Here is a 19,112-nt window from a genome sequence, read left to right as displayed (position 1 = left end):
AGAGGAGGCTCGTGGGAGACCTTATTGCCCTCTACAACTTCCTGAAAGGATCTTGTAGCAAGGGGGTGTAGGTCTTTTCTCCCAGGTAACAGCAGTAGGACAAAAGTGAATGGCCTAAAGTTGCACCAGGAGAGGTTCAAGTTGGATATGTGGAGAAACTTCTCTGAAAGAGTGATAATGCATTGGCACAGGCTGCCCAGGGAGATGGTGGAGTCACCATCCCTGGAGGCATTCAGGAACAGTGGAGATGTGGCACCGAGGGACGTGGTCAGTGAGCATGGTGGGGATGGATTGGGGTTGGACTTGATGATTTTAGAGGTCTTTTTCAACCTTAATGATTCTTTGATTCTAGAAATAAATACTGTGAAGATATTACAGGTGGTTAATGGATGTTAATAGTTTTGTCTCTTGACATCTTCTCTATCTCTCAATGGGCCTGAAGCATTTGGAGTTTACTTTGGCAGTCCTAAGGGCTTAGCATGCTAAAGAGCAGTGAAGGAGATGGCTGGGGACATCCCAATATCTTCCGTGTGGTGACCTGGTGGAAAAATGCTTCTGCAGAGAGCTATTTCAGTTTGTGGACTTGGAAGACCTTGAATCTTTAGCACAAGCCTATAGGGAAACATGAAGGGATGCTGTGAGATTAAACTCATTTGGGTTATCCAGCCCTCCTTCCTGCAGAAGTGTCTTGAAAGAAGGAATGTGCTAAAGAGGTGTGGCTTGGTTTTCTTTTCTCTTTTAAACCCTAAGTGCATTTCCATACAGTGAATGGTAGTAGTTGAACAACCCATAGGCGTGAGGTAAATGTGGATTTGAGCAACAACCATATTTACATGCCTCAAGGGTCGGTTGATTTTTATTTTTAATTAGCGTGGATTCCAATTAGAAGAAATGAGATCAGATGTATGTATACACACAGAAGTAACTAGGCAATGCACAATACAATATTATATGAACTCAGCCCTCTCTATAAAGCTTTATAGCTTTTTTACAGCTTGTGTTTTTTTAGTAGTTGGTATCACCTGAGGTTGGATGCTGTATAAATTGTCACATGATGCATAGTCACTCCCTGGGCATGAACACAATGGGTGAGTTGCTTGGGTGGTGCAAGTTACGTGTGTATGCACTTATGTATGGCTGCAAGTGTGTGTATATGTTAAGTCCTATGTATACATGTGTGTGTTTAACATGCACTCTCTGCACTGTGCTGTATGATGTGCAGCATCTCCTGCATTGCTCCTCTTCTGCCGTTTCTCCTGAAGCCCATCAGTGCCCCGTGCAGGTAACTGGCTCTGGCAGCTCTGCTGCCTCGTGCTGCTGTCTCAGCTGTATAAAATGTTTGTTATGCGGCAGGACCCCGCAGAGCATCTGAGAGCAAATCCAGAAATGAAGAATGGGAGAGCAACTTGTTGTACAGAAAGGAGTATTCCGATGTTTTGTGGTGCTTCTTCTGGGTACAGACCTGAAAGCTTCAAATTAGAAGTGCTGGATTGGAGCCACGCCTAAAGCAATCTTCAGGATAATAGGATTATTTGACTGATTTTTAATTAAAGTAGATTCTAACTAGATTATTCTTAGCACGCATTCAGCTCGGGTTTGTTGTTATTGGTCTAATTGCCTCCTAAATTAGACACACCAATATTCTAATTCACCTTCCCTCTGAGGACACTGGCATTAAGTGAGAGAGTAAAATGCTATGTAAATGATATACAGGCTGTGTGCAAGGTAGGAAACTGTCTTGAAAAACATTAGCCAGAATTTAAGTCTTATCTTTATGTAGATATCTTGCCAGGCATGATAAATTGATATTTTTTTCTGTATTATCTATTTCTCTGTCCTGACAGGACTTTTAAAATGCTTAGAAATGTAGAGTGAGAAAAATGCCAATGATTGCAGCCTTTGAGGAAGGAGCAGTTAATGGATCTCCAAGGACATACCCGGAATACAGCTGCCCTGTGGGGGAGAGGAGGTCAGGAGCAGCTGAGCAGGGGCTGGAGGCAGCTCACCGTGTCAGATCTGAGATATATGCTGGCTGCTGATAACGTGGGATGTTAAAATGACAGAATTGGGGTTGATTTGCTCAGAGCTTTTTTTTTTTTTTGAGTTCCTTACTGAGTTCCTTACTGAGTTCCACAATCCGAGCTTTGACCACTTCCATTTGAGATACTTTGGTTCAGCTTTAAACAGAACCAAGGCATTCAGATTTTGCAGATTTTAATTGTACTGAGGATCAGGACCCCTTGGGGAGGTTTCACATATGGAGATGCAAATGCAAGCTCTGTTCAAAGTTTAAAGCATATGCATTAAACTCAAATGCAACTTCTATATTTAAATCTAGCAGGGACCTGATGGAACAGCAGACCACAAATTTGGATGCCTGATTTATCATGTTTTAATAGAGCAACAGAGACTTTGAGATTGTGGTCGCAGTATTTAGAGAGGAGGAACAGCCTGAAGTGACTGCTGTTAAAAATTAAAGCAGCCAAATGTGCATTGCTTGGGAAGTTGTGATCAGCACCTGTAAATACAGCAGTACAAAAATAACCTGGCATGGAGGAAAACTCAGCTTGAAGGAAATCACTGGAGGAAAGACTGGAAGCAGCTGCCTTGTACTTGGAAAGGAGAGAATCTACTTAAGCCACTGGGTCGTGTTCACTTCTGGGTTGAGTCCTGGGATCTTCTTTCCCCCAGAATTTCACTTTGCAGCATCTCTCTGTAAGCACAGGAATGGTATGAATGAGAACCTCAGCAAAGAGGGAGGCAGGATGTAAATGCCACGAGGTGAAGGGAGCAAAATTAATTGGGGAAATGCAACCCTATTCATTCCTCCTGGATCTGCTCGGGGACTGGGATTTCTTGTGTAAAGCCAGTGGGTGAGCTTACAGTGTGCTAACTAAAGAATTTATAATACCTCTTTTTGCACCCTCTTGCATTGAATTTATAATAGGAGGGATAGGGAACCTGGGCAGGTAACCTGGGGTTGATGCTGAAATAAGAGTTCTTTTGAATGATTCTGAGGAAGCTTTAGGCTCTGGGTAGGTGGCAGGAGCCTTTGTAAACGCATGCTGGTGGTGTACAGCCTTGAATTTTCCTTACTGGAATTAAAAGTCTGGTGATTGTCGACCTGCATTTGGGTCTGCTGCATGCTGTGCTCTCACAGGGATGCTTGTTTACATGCTGATTACCTTATGAGATAGCAGCAGTGGGACTTCAGCAAGGTGATTTGCAGGTGCTGAGAAGGGAGCTACAAGCTTCTTGGCAGCACGTTAGTGACTGTATTCTGAAATGATTTTTAGCATTTTAAGGACAGGGAGGAAATCTGACCAAGCAGTTTTGATATAAATAAAACATGTGTACTGGTAGTCTGTCCATCAGTGAACCTGAATTCTGCTGAATTTCCAGGTCATATAGGTACTAATTTTAAGATGTAGATACCTGTCCACTGGGAAATGGATCGAAGGAAGGCAGTTGCTTGCTGAAGATGCTTTCAGGACTGGGTTCAGGAGTTCTGTCGGCCCTATACACAGACTTGTAACACTGGAGTGGGTTTTGTGCCTGCAGTTGATGTCATTCATGAGAGAGAATGAGGTTTGAATATAGAGTCGTAGAATCAATAAGGTTGGAAAAGAGTAAGATCAGCTAGTCCAACCATCAGCCCATCACCTCCGCTAGCAGAGAAGATCCACGTGTCCTACCTAAAGCTGCTTAAGTAACTGCAGCCTGAAGACAGGATAGGAAGATTCATGCCCCAGAAAGAAGCTATTATAGAATCACAGAATGGCTTGAGTTGAAGGGACACCAAAGATCTTTTCGTTCCATTTCCCCTTCTGGTCATCTTATTGAGTTCTACTCCTCATAGTAATATGGTGCCTTAAAAAGGGTCTGCTGCTGTATTAAGTGATGTCCTTCTATTTCCTTTTATTCAGCAAAGTAAAAATACTTCAGTTGGCTCATGGCTTTATTTAACTGAGTGCTAATGTGCGTTCTGCCGTAATATATTGTAGAAACAGCAGATCCTTTCACCAGATCTATAGAGCTTTCTGTTCTCTGCCTACGTACAGTAAGTACTGTTTGGGATCTGAGGAAATGATGTGATAGGAGGCCGGATGGTATTTCCTGAAAACAAACTGCTGCTCGTTAAATTAAATGATGATGATGATTCTTAATGGACTACTGAATGCTCTGCAGTCCGTTTGATGGAAGTAAGGAAGTCTAGGAGCAGGAGACCTTGGCACAGTGTACTTGCTACGCCTTTGTACATAGTAGGATTACAAACTGCCTGCAATAGCAAGTTGAGCAAACTGTATATCATTATAAGCACAGCTGATGCTTTAGAGTCATAGAATCATTAAGGTGGGGGAGAGCACCAAGACCATCAAGTCCAACTCCAGCCCACCCTCACCGTGCCCCCCGGCTGCGTCCCTTGTGGCCCATGTGCCACATCTCCATGGCTCTTGAATACCTCCAGGTGAAAATTAGGAATTTGGGTGGAAACCCTAAGCTACCGTAGACTTTCCTACTCTTTTAGATGAACTGTGTTGCAAACTTGAACCAAATTTATGTCCAGTTCTTGAACTGTTGGTCTTTAGTGATGCCAAATTAGGCCTTTCATTTATGGGTCTTTCAGTTTATTTTCCTTGTCTCTAAAATCAGTTTGTGAACAAAACCCACTTGCTCAACACAGAAGTCATTTTATCTTGGGAAAAGTATTCACTCTTCCCCTTTCTCCAACTTTTGAAGATGAAGCAGAACTTGAAAGGAGCAATGTGAAACCATTCTGTGATTTCATGTAATTGAAAACCACTGCCAGTATGACAATCCTGGCTAGTAATTAAGGGAATGTGACAGCTTTGCCAGTCTGTTACATAAATACCACTGAGCACAGAGCTTCCCACTGTCATTAGCTGCAGTGAAGACAATGGGGCTACACAGAGCACTGAGCTCCTCTCTGATGATAAATGTTTGCATTTCTAATTAGCACTGAACTGTTGTGGCATTTTTTCCTCAGTCTAATTGGAGCTCTTGGATGGCTTCACCAGCTAGCTATGCTAGTGGTGTTTTCTTGCTCTGCAGTTTCCCAGAGAGAAGGGAACTGGATGTGTTGCAGCGTTAGATCATTGGATTCCTCTTTGCAGGTCTCTGTCTGGGTTTCTCTTCAGAGAAGAGTTCATTTTTTCTGGGTCCATGAATATTTTCTGTAGTTTGCATGCTGTGGCTTTTTGCTGCCTGTGGTGCCCTCTGTGCTCACAGGATATTTCTGACCCGACCTGACTATGTTATAGTTTTTCTCACTTATTTCACATCTCTGCCCCTGTTGCTGAATAGCAAATGTCAAATCTCTACATTTAACAAGATGTCTGCATACATGCTGTGACTTTGCAAATATGCATACGTGTTCAAAACCCAAATGAGACGTTCAGGATCAATAGAGCTATTTACATTTTGAAATCTGCTTTCAGCTCCTTCAGGCAGGTACTTATTAGAAATTGTTATAGATCAGTGGACTTGTGTATTTTTGTGATTTACAGACAATGTCTGTCTGACGCTAAAGAAATCCTACTGAGCAAGCCTGCCCAGCTCCAGTTATCAGAACAGTCCTTTACAGAGAGATTGCTGATCTTGTAGAAGAGCATCTGTCACCCACCACAGCTCCTGCAGTTCCCAGAGAGGATGCTGTAGTGAGGCGGGGGTTCGCATCTTCTCCCAGGTAACAGAGATAGGAGAAGGGAGGGCCTTAAGTTGTGCAAGGAGGGGTTCAAGTTGGTTATAAGGAATGATTTCTTCTTGGAAAGAGCAGTGATTCATTGGCACAGGCTGCACAGGGAGGTGGTGGAGTCACTGTCCCTGGAGGCATTCAAGTACAGTGGAGATGTGGAACTGAGGGACGTGGTCATTGGGCATGGTGGGATGGGTTGGGATTGCATTTGAGAATCCTAGCAGTCTCAATGATTTAGCTTCAGAGCAGCCTTTCCAATTTGGCTAGAGGTGAAGAAAAAGGAGTTTCCATTTGAGCTGCACGTAGGTGGGAAGGCACTGTACACTTCCACGTTAGGGGGTAATGGGGCTTACTTCTGAGCCCTGTGCTCTGGGTTCATCTTCCGGATTGAAAACTTTTGAACAGTAAAAAAAAAAAAGATCTGTGATTTGCTTGCTTTCAGTGCTGTGCTGCTAACATGCAGTTTGGACTCAGAGCCAAGTAACTGATGTGGAAAGCAGTGGTGGTGCGTTTAACTGCGTGTTTTAATATATTTTCTTTATGATGCATCTAGTCATTTCCTCCGGAACACAGGTTTCCTCCAGGAAACCTGCTTACATGGGCTTTTGGTATACTTTAATATAAAAGGTCTTTATTTTCCCCACCGTGCTTAGTGAGCTCTGACTCCAGTTGCTACTTTGACTTTCGGCTGTGCTGTGAGCTCAAGTTGAATCCCAGCCAAGGAAAAAGCTGGGAAAAGGAGCCTGCACCGACATCTGCCCCAACAGCATCACTTGTTCAAGCATGTAGCTGGGGAGGGGAGGCACATTTCTGGAGGTGAGGAAATAATGATATGTGGGCTGAGAACTCCTTAAAAAAGCGATACTCTTGGTTCCTTCTCTCTCAACTTGGATTTTTTTGTTTTGTTTCAAATATGGGTGCAGTTTATTTCCCTTGGGGTTTCTAGGAGGAAATTCTTTACTCAGGGGGTGCTGAGGTCCTGGCACTGCTGCCCAGGGAAGTTGTGGGTGCCCCAACCCTTTTAGTGAAAGCTGCACCTTGGTTATTTAAAATGAGAAGGAGCTTCCTTAGCTTGAGTGAAAGGAGAACTCTGCTCTGTTGCTAGGAATCGAGCAGTTATAATTAGTCTGTTCTTCCTTAAAAGCGTATCTGTGTGGTATGGTGAGTTGGCATCTATGTCTGCCCAGGAAGAAATTCTGCAGTTCTCCTACCAAGAAGCAGCACTCAAAGTGGATCAGGTTCTTCTGCAAAATACAGGCTGGGGAATCCCACCAGCAGTGCTTTTATTTAGCCCAAATGGGCTTGCATTAAAGAGTACCTTTTGAAAGGACCCTCCTGTCTTTTGCCTTTTAAAATTCCAAGCCTCCAGCATTCCTGTTGAGGTGTAACTGGTCAATTATGCTTTATGTCTGGCACTGTGGAAATGGTGCTGGCAGAGCATCAAGGCTGCAACCGGTAGCTGGCCCTCAGCCATGAGAGTCTGTTCCCCAGCCTCTCCTCATCCCACCCTCTCTCACTGCAGCAGTGGATACACTCCCCTTTAAGTGTGTAAATTTCTTTTAGTGATTCAGTGATGGCTTTGTTTAATATAGTGATTTCATCTGTGTCTTTAGGTGCTGGCAGCAACTGCGGGGTTCTTAACAGGTGACTTTTTTAAACAGATGAGTAAACAAGGTAGTCTTCTAGTTCATTAGAACTTCATAAAAAAAAGCTGTTTTTCTCCTTACATGGGAATAATTCACTGGTAAACGTTGGGTCTGGAGCAATGCATCATTGCCCTTGACTTTTTTGTTTAATTGGCGCTCTTGCAGAGCACTGAGATATGCAGCATAACTGGCTGGGGAGCCAGCTAGATGCTAGTTACTGTTTTTTGTTTTAATTCATCTAAATGTGACCATCAGCTTGTCCTGCCCTAGGAAATGAGCATTGCTACTGCCCTGCTATGTGATGGCATGTCCTAGATCCCATCCGCTGTCTGGTGGCAGACCTGGACACGTGTCCTACCTCAATTCCAGGTGGAACATGCATAGGGTGTTTTTCTTTCAATGCAAGACTGTGCTTGAGACTGCAGCTTAGTCCCATGCAAAGTAATTAAGAAAAAAATGAATGAATGCCTTTTTCAGCCTTTGTTGAAACCCAGCTGGTGAACTGCACAGTTAATTTTCTGCTGGGATTTGGATGACACACAGTGAGAGAATCTCTGCTGCTTGCAGTATGTTTGAACAAAGCAGGAGCCTGCCCTGGCTTTTTTGGTTGGTACAAGGAGGAAGGAGATTTTAAATGTCCAACCTGGAAGTGAAAGGATACAGGGATGCTGGTGAGGAGGTAAAATGCTGGTTCTGATTAGGAAAATATCAACTGAGAGTAAAGTCTCCTTCTGCCTTTTCTGTGGTCAAGATGCTCTTGTGTGGTCTTTCCTCACCCTGGCAACAACAGGAAAGCAGCATTTTGGAAAAATGTGAGATTTTCATCTGGTAGTAGGCAGAGCTACAAAAGCACTTGCTGAGCATCCTCCTCCCCCCTCTCTTTTCATATCATTAATTCATCTGTAAGTCGTAGTGAGTAACTTACAGCTACTGTCTTGCCAGACTGCATGAATTATAGATGGCTGTTTTATGAGTTTTTGTGTTGACTCCAGCCATTAGTGTGTGTTGGGCAGTTTTCTTTGTTGCATCTACTGTAGCACAGGTTTTCAACTCTCATGATTTTTTATTTTCCTGCCTTGCTCAAGGAATGCAAAGAAAACACAACCAACTCAACAGAAACTTACAGTTTAGCGTGGAGCATCAGGTTCCATAGAATCGCTTGAGTTGGAATTGACCCATAAAGGTCATCTAATCCATCCTCCCTGCTATAAACAGAGACACCTATGACTAGAGCAGGTTTGAAATGAGCTTGTTTACCAGAGGCAAAAAATGGCATAAATGAAGGATCTTTGCTCTCTTTCATTTTCATGCATGTGTCTTAAATACAGGAGTGCCAGAGGGCTCCACATATGTTGAGGTCCCACTCTGCAAGACGAACTGGATAGCCTGTGACTGTTACTGTAGGAAAGAAGCAGAAAGTAAAGGATTTTGAGCCGTACCCGTGTAATACTGATAAGCAGACCTGCTCAGATATGTGCATATCTGCACACTCTGACTGCCACTGTTGGGATTTTGGGTGTCTCTACTGTCCTGATAACACCATGTGTCCCGTCTTGAGCTGCCAGGCAGTTTCCTGAGTTGCTTGCCTCCGTGCACACAGTCTATCCATTTTTCCCAGATGCAGAAATGTTTCGTAGAAGTGTGAGAAGGATTTGTCAGGTTTGCTGTTTGGTTCTGTTGAGGCTGGGGCAATCTCATGGGCTTCAAAAGCTGATGGATAGGGACAGAGAGCTCCTGGAGGCCACCATAACTTCTGATACAAGCTTGGATGCCATTGACCTTCTTAACCACCCAGCACGCTCTTGGCTGGTGTTCAGTTGCTGGTCAACTAACAACCCCAGGTCCTTTTCCTCCACAGTCCTTTTGAGGGACATGCTTTAGTAGGCATGGTGGTTATGGGTTCATGGTTGGACTAGATGATCTTAGTGGGCTTGTGCAGCCTTAATGATTCTGTGATTCTGTAACTTGACTCACAGTAGTCATAGCCTGTGTAAAGTTGTGTAAAACTGTTAAAAGTCACAGTATATGTAAAACTTTTATTTTCATTAGGGCTGTCTGCTGAAACAACCTGGTCTTCTGTCTTTCAGTGCACTGGAATAGCTGCAGAAATCATAGTCCTAGACTATGCTTTCCTAGTGGTGTCTGGTTTGCTTTGAGTGCTGCTATTTTAACATATAGTTGTAGAGAATAATGGTGTCTGCATCTACCATGTGCTCCCTCATCCAACGGCAGTTGAAAAGTTCACGCGCTGGGTAACTGCTTCCACTGTTCGTTTATAGTCCTGCTGCTGAAACATAAGATGAATTTCTCTCGGAGTTCAGCATGAGCAGCATGATGTGGAGAGGGAAGGAAGCTCAGTCCAGTGCATTCCTGTTGGGATGGATCGTGTGGAGCAGTGACTCACTTCACCTCTAAGGTTTTGCCAACTGCTGAAGCAATTGCCTGCTGCTCTGAAATTTAGCAGAGCCTCTACGCAAGGGAAGTTGCTTCAGTTTTGCTTACAAGGAGATTATTTTTGGGAGGAAAGAATTTGAGCAGTCAACCAGGCTACATGATGAGGGCTGCCTCTGTAGCCACATTGGTGCTGCGAGGCCGTGGGGAGATAAATGTGGTCCTGTCAGAGCAGAGCTTCATCCAAAAACTTTGAAGCACGCAAGAGTTTAAAGCGCAACAACATTGACTCCAGGGTAGACCATGTTTCCATATTACAGAGAGATGTCTGAAGCAGATTCTTAATTTTTCATGTAAATATGTTGTGGAAAAAGCCTTATGGGGTCCCCCAAGAATAGCAGTACTTATTGCAAGGGCTAACTGCTGCAGAAGCAGTCTCTTAATTTGGTAGGTTGAAGGATTTCTCCCACCTTTGGTCTCCAAGCAGATTAAATATTTCTTGTGACACATAACAGTTGGATTGCAAGAGGGATTTGGGGACTTGAGTGATAGAAAGGAAAGGCAAGGCTGTGCTGTAGGCTTTGTCCTTGTGAAAGCTGCAGCTACCAAATACATATAAACAAGCATTGTTCGTTGTAAAATATGTGACTTCTCAGTAGTTAGTTTCTCTTTTGGGGAATAGCAGAACGTAAACAAGAGCTTGTACTGCCGGTGCTTCCAGCCCGGCCATAAAACAGTAATTCACTTGTACTCTGTCCTTTCTGACTGGTGGTTTTGAAAAGCTCTCTTACACTAAAGAAAATGGAAGCAGATTTCCATGGTGTTTTGCACTGATGCAGCTGGGCATGAAGATGCTTGACGTTGGGAGGATTTTCATGGTCTTATTTTGCTTACATTCTCTTTTACCTCCCCCTAGTATTACACCAACCTTTGCCTATTATCTGTGGGATTTTCGTGCTCTTCTCATTTCTTTTTCTTCAGCCTTGCTGTTCTATTCCCTTCCTTCTCCCATGTTCCTCTCTGGTTTTGCATCCATTTCCCACTACAGGAATCTCATCCCCACCTCCTTACCTCTCCATAGGAGACAGACTGCTGGAATTTTTTTTTTGGCTGGTGGAATTCTTGGATGCTGCTGTATGCAGGTCACCCTGGGGTAAATCAGTGTTGCAGCAGTTGCGAGGATGGAGAGGGTCATTTGGCAAGTGTAGAGCTGCCAACATTCATTTTACCTGTTGGATACATATTCCTAGCATCCTTGCAGCAATTTGCTTTCCACTGATCAAGTAAGTGAAGAATGCAGATCTTCCATGACACTTCTGATTTTGGCTTTTCAAATTGTTTAGTAGTTCCAGTTTGGTGCTGACACCACTGACGTGGCAATGTGCAAAGCCTGTCAAGGAGTCCTCAATGTCTTCGTGTTGCACAAAGTATGTGAGCAACAGTGGCTGCCAAACTTGCTCAACTAACTCAACTTGCAGTTGAGTTTAAGGTTAGAATTCTTTTGCCCCCCTGCTTGGATAGAGAGGAAATAATTTGCTTTACTTTGTTGCTGTCAGACCCTCTGTTACTTACTTCTGCTAAGTTTTTACACTGGAAAATGGCATGAGTCTAAAGCAGGAGCAATGGGAGATAAACAGGGCACATGTCCTTGCATACCCGTGCAAGTGCTCAACTCATTTCTGACACCTCTCCCAAATGCCCAAACTGTCTCACTATTAAAATAAATACCCCAAGTGCTAGTCTGTAATTTCAAATACCATTGTGTAGCTTTGTTAGGAGGAAGCAGGGATGGAATCAAACTTAAAAATCTGTGTATGAAGGGTTGTCCATAGCCTTATGGGCTGTGCACCTCTGCCAGCCCTCCTGCTTAAGTGCATCTTTGAAGAAACCATGAAACAAATACACGAATATGGATCTGCAGACCAACTGTGGCTTGGCAGGCAATAGCCAAGGAACCACTGCTTTCAGCAAGGTCCAGCTTGTTGCTAGTAAGTGCCTGTAGTGGTCAGCATTTGCTTTCTGTTGACTCCATGCAGCAGAGGGAAATTGTAGTAAAGCATGCTCTGAGTCCAACATCATTAGTTGGACCTAAAAAGTCTTTGAAGAAGACCTCAGTGTGGTTGTGGGATCTGTTTGAAGTGTAACCCAGAGTATTAAAATCCACTTCAGTGCAGTTCCTCTGAGTCCATCGTATGAAAAAGCAACTCCCTGGGCCAGCAGGCTTTGTAAGCTGACTTCTTGCTTGCAGAGAGCAAACCAATTCTTGCTTTCCACTGCCGCATAATCTCCCGGAGTGAAACATCTTCCCCTATTGCTTGTGAAATTCAGAAAGCTGTTGAACTTTTCCACCCAAACAAAATTGTTCCTCCTTTGGTCTCTGTCCTTTGGTTAACTCCCAACTTTCTGTTGAGAGCATAATGCAGAATTTCAGTCTCCAGAAGGATCCCTCTGCAGCCAGACCGCTTCTGAAGTCAGGCTGATGTCATTTGGGTGGAACAAACTAGTAGTTGCAGAATAATCTATTACCCAGTTCACAAGCTTCCGTCTTTAAATCCTCACAGGGTTTATTTACTGTGCTGATTTACAGATTAATGTGTATGTTGAGGATCAACGTTCTGGCTGCCTGAATTGTGCTTCAAGTGTGCTGCTAGGGCAGGAAGGCCAGCAAGCACTGCAGGACTTGATATGGAGGTGACGTGGACGCAGCTCTGATGCTTTCTGCCCATCTCCCTCTGGAACATTTCACCACATTTTCAGTGGTGGAGCCTGAGTGGCTGCATCCAAGCTCTTTCATTGCAAACTTCAGTCCCTGTTGCATTGTGTTACTGCTTGTGCTGGAGGTTGATGCAAACCTGTTGAGGCAGATTTTGGCAGAGCTAGAATGGATCAGAGAGGTCTTATTAGGAAGAAAGTATTTCTGGAAAAGTGATCAAGCATTGGAATAGGCTGCCCAGGGTGGTGGTGGAGACACAGTGCTTGGAGGTGTTTAGGAACTGTGGGGAGGTGGCACTGAGGGATGTGGTTAGTGGACATGGTGGAGATGGGTTGGCAGTTGGACTTGATGATCTTAGGGTCTTTTCCAACCTCAATGGTTGCATGATTATCTTGGCTGCTGTCAGGTATCCCTGCTCTTTGCTACCTGGTATTTGCTGCTCTTCCTGCTCACTCTACACTTCTGCTTCATGGTATACTTGAGATCTGGCTGTACCCTGCAGTAAACTTTTTGTGATAATCAGCAACTGAAACTCTTGAATGTAATCTTAATAGAAATGATTTGGATCTTAAGTGGAATTTGTGCTGACACTTTGCATTGGTGTGAGGCTACAGGTTTCTCTGAAAATACGTGTGTGTGGTTTATTTGATAGCATGTGATTCTAATTTACAAAAAAAAAAAAAGAAAAGAAAAGCAACTAACCCAACAAACCACAAAGCTTCTGACTTCTTTTCTTCCTCCTTTGCTAGTAACGGCCTCTACGTCTGAAGATGTCCAACAATGGAGTTGAAACAGAAGACAAACCACCTGCTCCTCCGATGAGAAATACCAGCACTATGATTGGGTCGGGAAGCAAAGACGCTGGGACTTTAAACCATGGCTCAAAACCTTTGCCTCCCCACCCAGAAGAAAAGAAGAAGAGGGACCACCGATTCTACCGATCTATTTTACAAGGAGATAAAAGTACAGTACTGCGACTTTTCTTGTAAACCTCACGTCTCAGTTTTGCTCTGGATGTCTGTTGCTTAACGATGGTTTGGGGGATGGCTCATGCTCATTTCTTGCACTGCTGTCGTGGTCATTTTGGGGTGTATGAGATACTGGCTGGAGTTCTGTTTTCTTTTCCTAATGATTAATTCTGCCACAATTAATCTATCCCTCTTAACCCTGTTTTTGTGCTTTTTCCCCCTTAAATTATGAGAACAGCATCCCTGAAAGGTAGGACTAGCTCTGCAGCTCCCAGCCTGACTTATCCTTAATGATGTTAAAAATAATATAAATGTTGTTCCCAGTAACAAGCAGATCAGTTACAACTGCAATTGACAGTTCCTTTGGTGGGAAAGGGGAAGCTTTTTGCCTGTTTCTTGTTACAGCAAGTAGTTTGTGTAAAGCATGAGCAACAGTCCATTTCCTGCCAGGACTGTTGTGTGTTACTGCATGGTCTGCTGTGACAGGCTTACAGTCAAAGGTGTAATTTCTCATTTATTCTAGTTTTTGTGTCATGCATTTTCTACTTGCTGTTACAAATAATTTCTCACCACAAATTGTTGCACGATTCTTGTGAAGGGAAGGAATTTTCTCCTTTTACAGGCACTACAACAGATGGAAATAGAGAGAGAAGCTGTGAATTGAAATTCTGAATCATAACGATCCAGATAATTTCAGAGTCCTCTCATGAATCTCAAAATGATATAAGGAAAAAATTTCGATCATCTGTTATCTGCTGATTTCTTTTTATATCTGACCTATTTTTTGGACTTCTCTTTCTGGTACATCAGAGTCTGCATCTGGTATCTAAACATTGGATAACTGAAAGTCTAAGTACCTGCAACTTGCTTGCCTTCAGGAAGGAGGCTGCCTCCTTGATTTTTTTTTTGTTATAGAACAAAGTCTAATTGGTGTGCTAATTTAAATCACAGATATACAGGTTCAGGGAGAACTTGGATTGTTTTATAGACATTGATTTTTAATTCTGCAGCCCAGGAACCCATGAACTCTATTAAACATTTGCAGGATACTGGTTAGAACTTGCCATTATGTGTATTAATCCTGAAGAACTGTCAGATTTCGGTGTCAGCTTACTTAACAATGTTTCTAAAACCTCTAGGGTCAGCAGTTGCAAAAAAACCAATGAAATAACCTGAAATGTGTAAGACAAAAATAAACACAGCATTAAATAGTGTAGAATTTAAAGGAGAACTGATATGGTAAACAGCTCAGGTAAATGAGACACTACCACTAATACTAAGATTTAAGCCTGCATGTTCTGAAGTTTGGCCAATGTGGCAGATGCTTCGAGACATGAGAGATTTTTGCTTAGCCAAGCCCAGCAGAGCCTTCTGTTGCAATACACCTGCCCAAACTAGAACGACTGCTTCTGTCCTACAATTCTTGTCAAGCAAAAACTGGCTTTAACACCATCACCTCCACTTCTGATTGGCTGATTTTCACTTTAGGAACATTTTTCAGATGACAACTAAATTCCCTCCTGCTGCTTAACTGTTAGTAAAATTCTCAGGTGCTCTGACAGTCTGTTTGGTCTGTGCCTGAATGAATTGAAGTGGTGTTTGCTGGTTTGGCTGGACACTCAGAGTAATGTGATTTGGAGTGTTGTGTGACTTTGTGTCCTAAATCAAAGAAGACAATGATTTGTGCCTGCAAAAATCTGAAATGCCTTTATATGTGTGCACACGCTTCTCTTGAGTTACATCTCCTCGCCAGGCTGCTTTGGAAGTGCTGTGCTTTGTCTGTGAGTGTAAAGTGTAATTTGTAGTTCTAATGTCCCAGCCTAACCCTCACCTTTAATACTGGATGGAAGCTCTCCAAATGCATGCTCCCATTCAAGTCTTTTTGGGTTCAGTCACTTCTTGGGGTGTACGAACCAGGCGCACGTGGCACATTTTGTTCTGCTGATGTTTGCTGAGCTCTGCTACTGATTCACAAAGAGTCAGAGTGGTACCATGAAGTAATGATGTCTGGTGCCTACGAGCCCTTTCCGTGGGGGTTACACTGCTGCAGATGTGTGGTGTCTTGCATGTGAAAGGGGAACGCTTTCCTTAAATTTACCAGTGAAGAAGACATTCAGGATGGGCCCATGGCCTTTCTTTACTGGAGGATGCTGTGCTTCCAAGCTGCAGCCCAACTTGTCAGAGCATCATGATGGAAGTCATGCTCTTTTCACAGCATCAAACGTGTGAGGCTTTGAATGGGGAGGTGGTAAGATGTTTGTGGTGATGATGCACTTAGTGATAGATAGACCTTCCCAAGCAAGTATAAGTTTCTCTTCTATTTATTTTGTTTTATTTGAGATCCTTCAGGGCTTTTTGACTCGCTGCATGGATAACATGATCACTGTAGATGGGGAGTACATGTTCAGTGAGACTTGAGAGCCCATCTCTTTAATTCTTTTCAGTTATATGCCTCCTGCCATGACATACATCTCTACCACGGAAAGCAATTATTAATGTTTGAATGCATTTAGACTTGTAGGTCTGTTAGATTTTTGAACAAGAGCTTGTGGAATGCATTGTCTTCTGGGAATCCTGGAGGAATGCTTCTGAATTCATGTGCCACCTCCATGTGCATTCACATGAGGCTCTAAGTCAATGTGGGCACTACAAAACCCTGAAAGTGGCATTCAGGCAGATTTAATAAAGTGTACAAGAGAACATTTATGGTTTCACCTGCTGTAACGTTATAGCTAAGGCAAAGTGATTTTAGCAAGAATTTGTAGAGCTGTCTCAAATTGTTACTGAGAGTCAGGAAAAATGCAGACAGTTGAGAATCTGTAGGAAGTGGTTGCAAGAAACTGTAAGGTTGTGGGGAAAGCACTAACTGCTGCAGGAGTATGAAAGCAACATAAATGCAGAAAGCTGTCTTCCTCTTTCAGTCTGGAGATGAGAAGGCTCTGGGGGGACCTCATTGCAGCCTTCCAGTACATAAAGGGAGCTTAGAAACAGGAGGGTGACAGACTTTTAACATGGGCTGATAGTGATAGGACAAGAGGGAATGATTTTAAACTAAAAGAAGGGAGATTCAGATTAAATATTAGGGAATTTTCCCTACTCAGAGTGCTGCACAGGCTGTTCAGTGAGCTGTGGCTGCCCCATCTGTGCAGATGCTCAGGGCCAGGCTGGATGGGACCCTGGGCAGCCTGAGCTGGTAGGGGCCAACCAGCCCATGGCAGGGGTTGAAACTGGGTGGGCTTCAAGATGCCTTCCAACCCAATGATTTTGTGATACTTTGATTTTTCTATATTCCATTTTAGGCCCACACTTGATCTTTCCAACTGGGTACCAAATTTGAACATAAATCTGGATTACTGATGTGACAGAGGCCTTTACGTTATTTAGTCAGTTCATCCAAAACTGTGTATGTGTGTCCCTGAAGCTCATTCAGGCTATAAGTTTGTTCCTCCCAGAGAAGAAGAGGCAGAGGGGAGACCTCATGGCCTCCAACTTGGGATATTCCATGGTTCTATGATTTCCCATGCAGCACTCCTGCACACTGGTAGTGGTATAGTTGCCCTCTTCCTCCTCCCCTATGTTTCAGGCTTCTGGACTGTGTCTGACAACTGAGTCTGGCTTGGAGCAATGGACTGCATAACATGATGCTTCAGTTGGCTCTCTCCACATCTTTTTTTCTTGCTTTCTATCTGCTCCTAGTGCATGCAACATTTTCTGTATACCTGCTGGATGCAGCTGCTTGACCTTCTCTGGCAGGCCTCCATGTTGCAGATGCTCACCATCTGATAACAAGCAGCTGCTTCTGGCTTCTAGCTTCCACCTCTGCGGTGGCTGCTCCAGCGTTTCAGCTTTCTCTCCACATTCATAGGCTCATGGAATTACAGAAGGCTTGGGCAGGAACCGACCTTAAAGATCATCCAGTTCCACCTCCTGATGCGGGCTGGTTGTCCCCCACCAGCTCAGGCTGCCCAGGGCCCTATCCAGCCTGGCCTTGGGCACCTCCAGGCCTGGGGCAGCCACAGCTCTCTGGGCAGCAGTTCCAGGGCATCACCATGCTCTGAGTAAAGAATTTCTCAACATCTAACCTAAATTTCCCCTCTTTTAGTTTAAAGCATCCCCATTTGTCCTATCACTTTTAGACCTTCCTCTTGACAACTGTCTCTCTTGTCATTCAGCTTCCTCCATTCCCTTTGTTTGAAAGAGTGATTGAAAACTGTTCCTTCTCCATGTCTCAAGCTCATCCTTTTCTTCCTCCAAAATTACTCTGTGCAACACTAACTCTGTAATGGCACTGAGAACAGTGCTTGAGCACTGGAGAAAACAGGCATTGGACCTCCAGCAGTGTCTTAAATAATGGCAATACTAAGCATCATCCTCTCAGGCTTCTGAAATGCTTGAGGTTTGGCATTTGTATGGCCACTGTGGAACATCAGCTACAAAACAAATCTCTGGCTTTAGATCCAGAAGGTAGCTGCTGGGAAACACAGGAGCTTTAATCACCTTCTTCTGGTTCTGCTTAATTTATGACTAAAAGCAGTGGCAAATCTGAGTAGAACGTGGTTCTTCTTTAAACTGATCTCAATTTCTTGAATATAGTAAATATTAAAAGGAAGGTGGAGTCTTTAATATGTCATGAGTATGGATAAACTTAATCCAAGACATAATGATAATCTTGTTTGAAGTCTGAACTTGAAAATTTGTGGAGTGCATCTGCTTTGGTTTATTTTCTTTCCTGTTTTTTCATGAGTTCTGCTCCTCACCTGCCAGATTCTGCTCTCTTCCTGCTCATGGCTTGTTATTAAAACCACATTTAGTTCATTTTCTGGGAAGGAACATAAAAATGGTTTTGCTTGTAAGGTTTTGTAGTAGAAACACATGCAGCATATCTGGTTTTCTTCATAAACTCTGTTTTGATGCTGGACTCTGATCTTTATTGCTCCGTTGCAGTGTCTGCTCTGTAGTGGGTTGATGAAGTTTTGTAACTTGCTATTCTGCCTCAGATTGAAGTCTACCACAGAACAGGCTGTGGATGTTGAGATAAATTGGAAGCTGTCAGGGAGATCTGAATTCTTGAAGGACTGATGGATATTTCTGTTGTCTCCTCTAGCCAATAAAAAGAAAGAGAAGGAGCGGCCGGAGATCTCCCTCCCTTCTGACTTTGAACACACGATTCATGTGGGGTTTGATGCAGTCACTGGAGAATTCACAGTAAGTGATTTGTAGGAAAAGAGAACTGTGTGGTTTGGCATATTGCTGGGAGGAGCCAGGACCTATTAATCTTTTATATGGTAACGCTGGAAAGGCTATTACCATCATCTGGTTTGATGTGCATCTGTAGAAGCAGCCCACTAATTCCTGCTGAGAGATTGCTTGTCAAGCCTGACACATCCCAATGGCCCAGGCTGCCAGCAGACTTTTCCTGTCCTGTTTCTTGGCTGATGTGAACAGCAAAACTTGTTATATCTCCCCTCCCTTCCTCTTCTAGAGCTGGATCAGTTCTACAGCATAGCCCGTGCCCTTTAAATGGGGCTCAGGGTTTTGCTTTAGGACTCACACAACTGTACATACCTGTTTGTGCCAGAATGTGCATATGCTGTCCTAAGGCTAAATGGCAGATACTTCTATGCATTTTTTTTTTATTGACATGCAAAAGAGTAGGGAGACAGAGTTGTATTTCATCG

At 43.5% G+C, this 19,112-nt stretch overlaps 1 protein-coding gene across 1 annotated transcript in view; it reads left to right on the top strand.

Moving 5' to 3' along the window:
- Positions 1–19,112, top strand: part of PAK1 (p21 (RAC1) activated kinase 1) — a 69,226-nt gene that overhangs the window by 26,885 nt on the left and 23,229 nt on the right. The window contains exons 2-3 of the mRNA XM_042862571.1: positions 13,216–13,429; positions 18,539–18,639. Coding sequence (XP_042718505.1) covers positions 13,237–13,429; positions 18,539–18,639 — 294 coding nt within the window. The 5' untranslated portion in view covers positions 13,216–13,236. The remainder of the gene's footprint in view (positions 1–13,215; positions 13,430–18,538; positions 18,640–19,112) is intronic.

This window comes from Lagopus leucura, unplaced genomic scaffold (genome assembly GCF_019238085.1).
Source record: "Lagopus leucura isolate 7727_CA_CO unplaced genomic scaffold, USGS_WTPT01 Super-Scaffold_702, whole genome shotgun sequence".
Classification (NCBI taxonomy): domain Eukaryota; kingdom Metazoa; phylum Chordata; class Aves; order Galliformes; family Phasianidae; genus Lagopus; species Lagopus leucura.
This window is presented reverse-complemented; position numbering and strand designations above follow the sequence as displayed.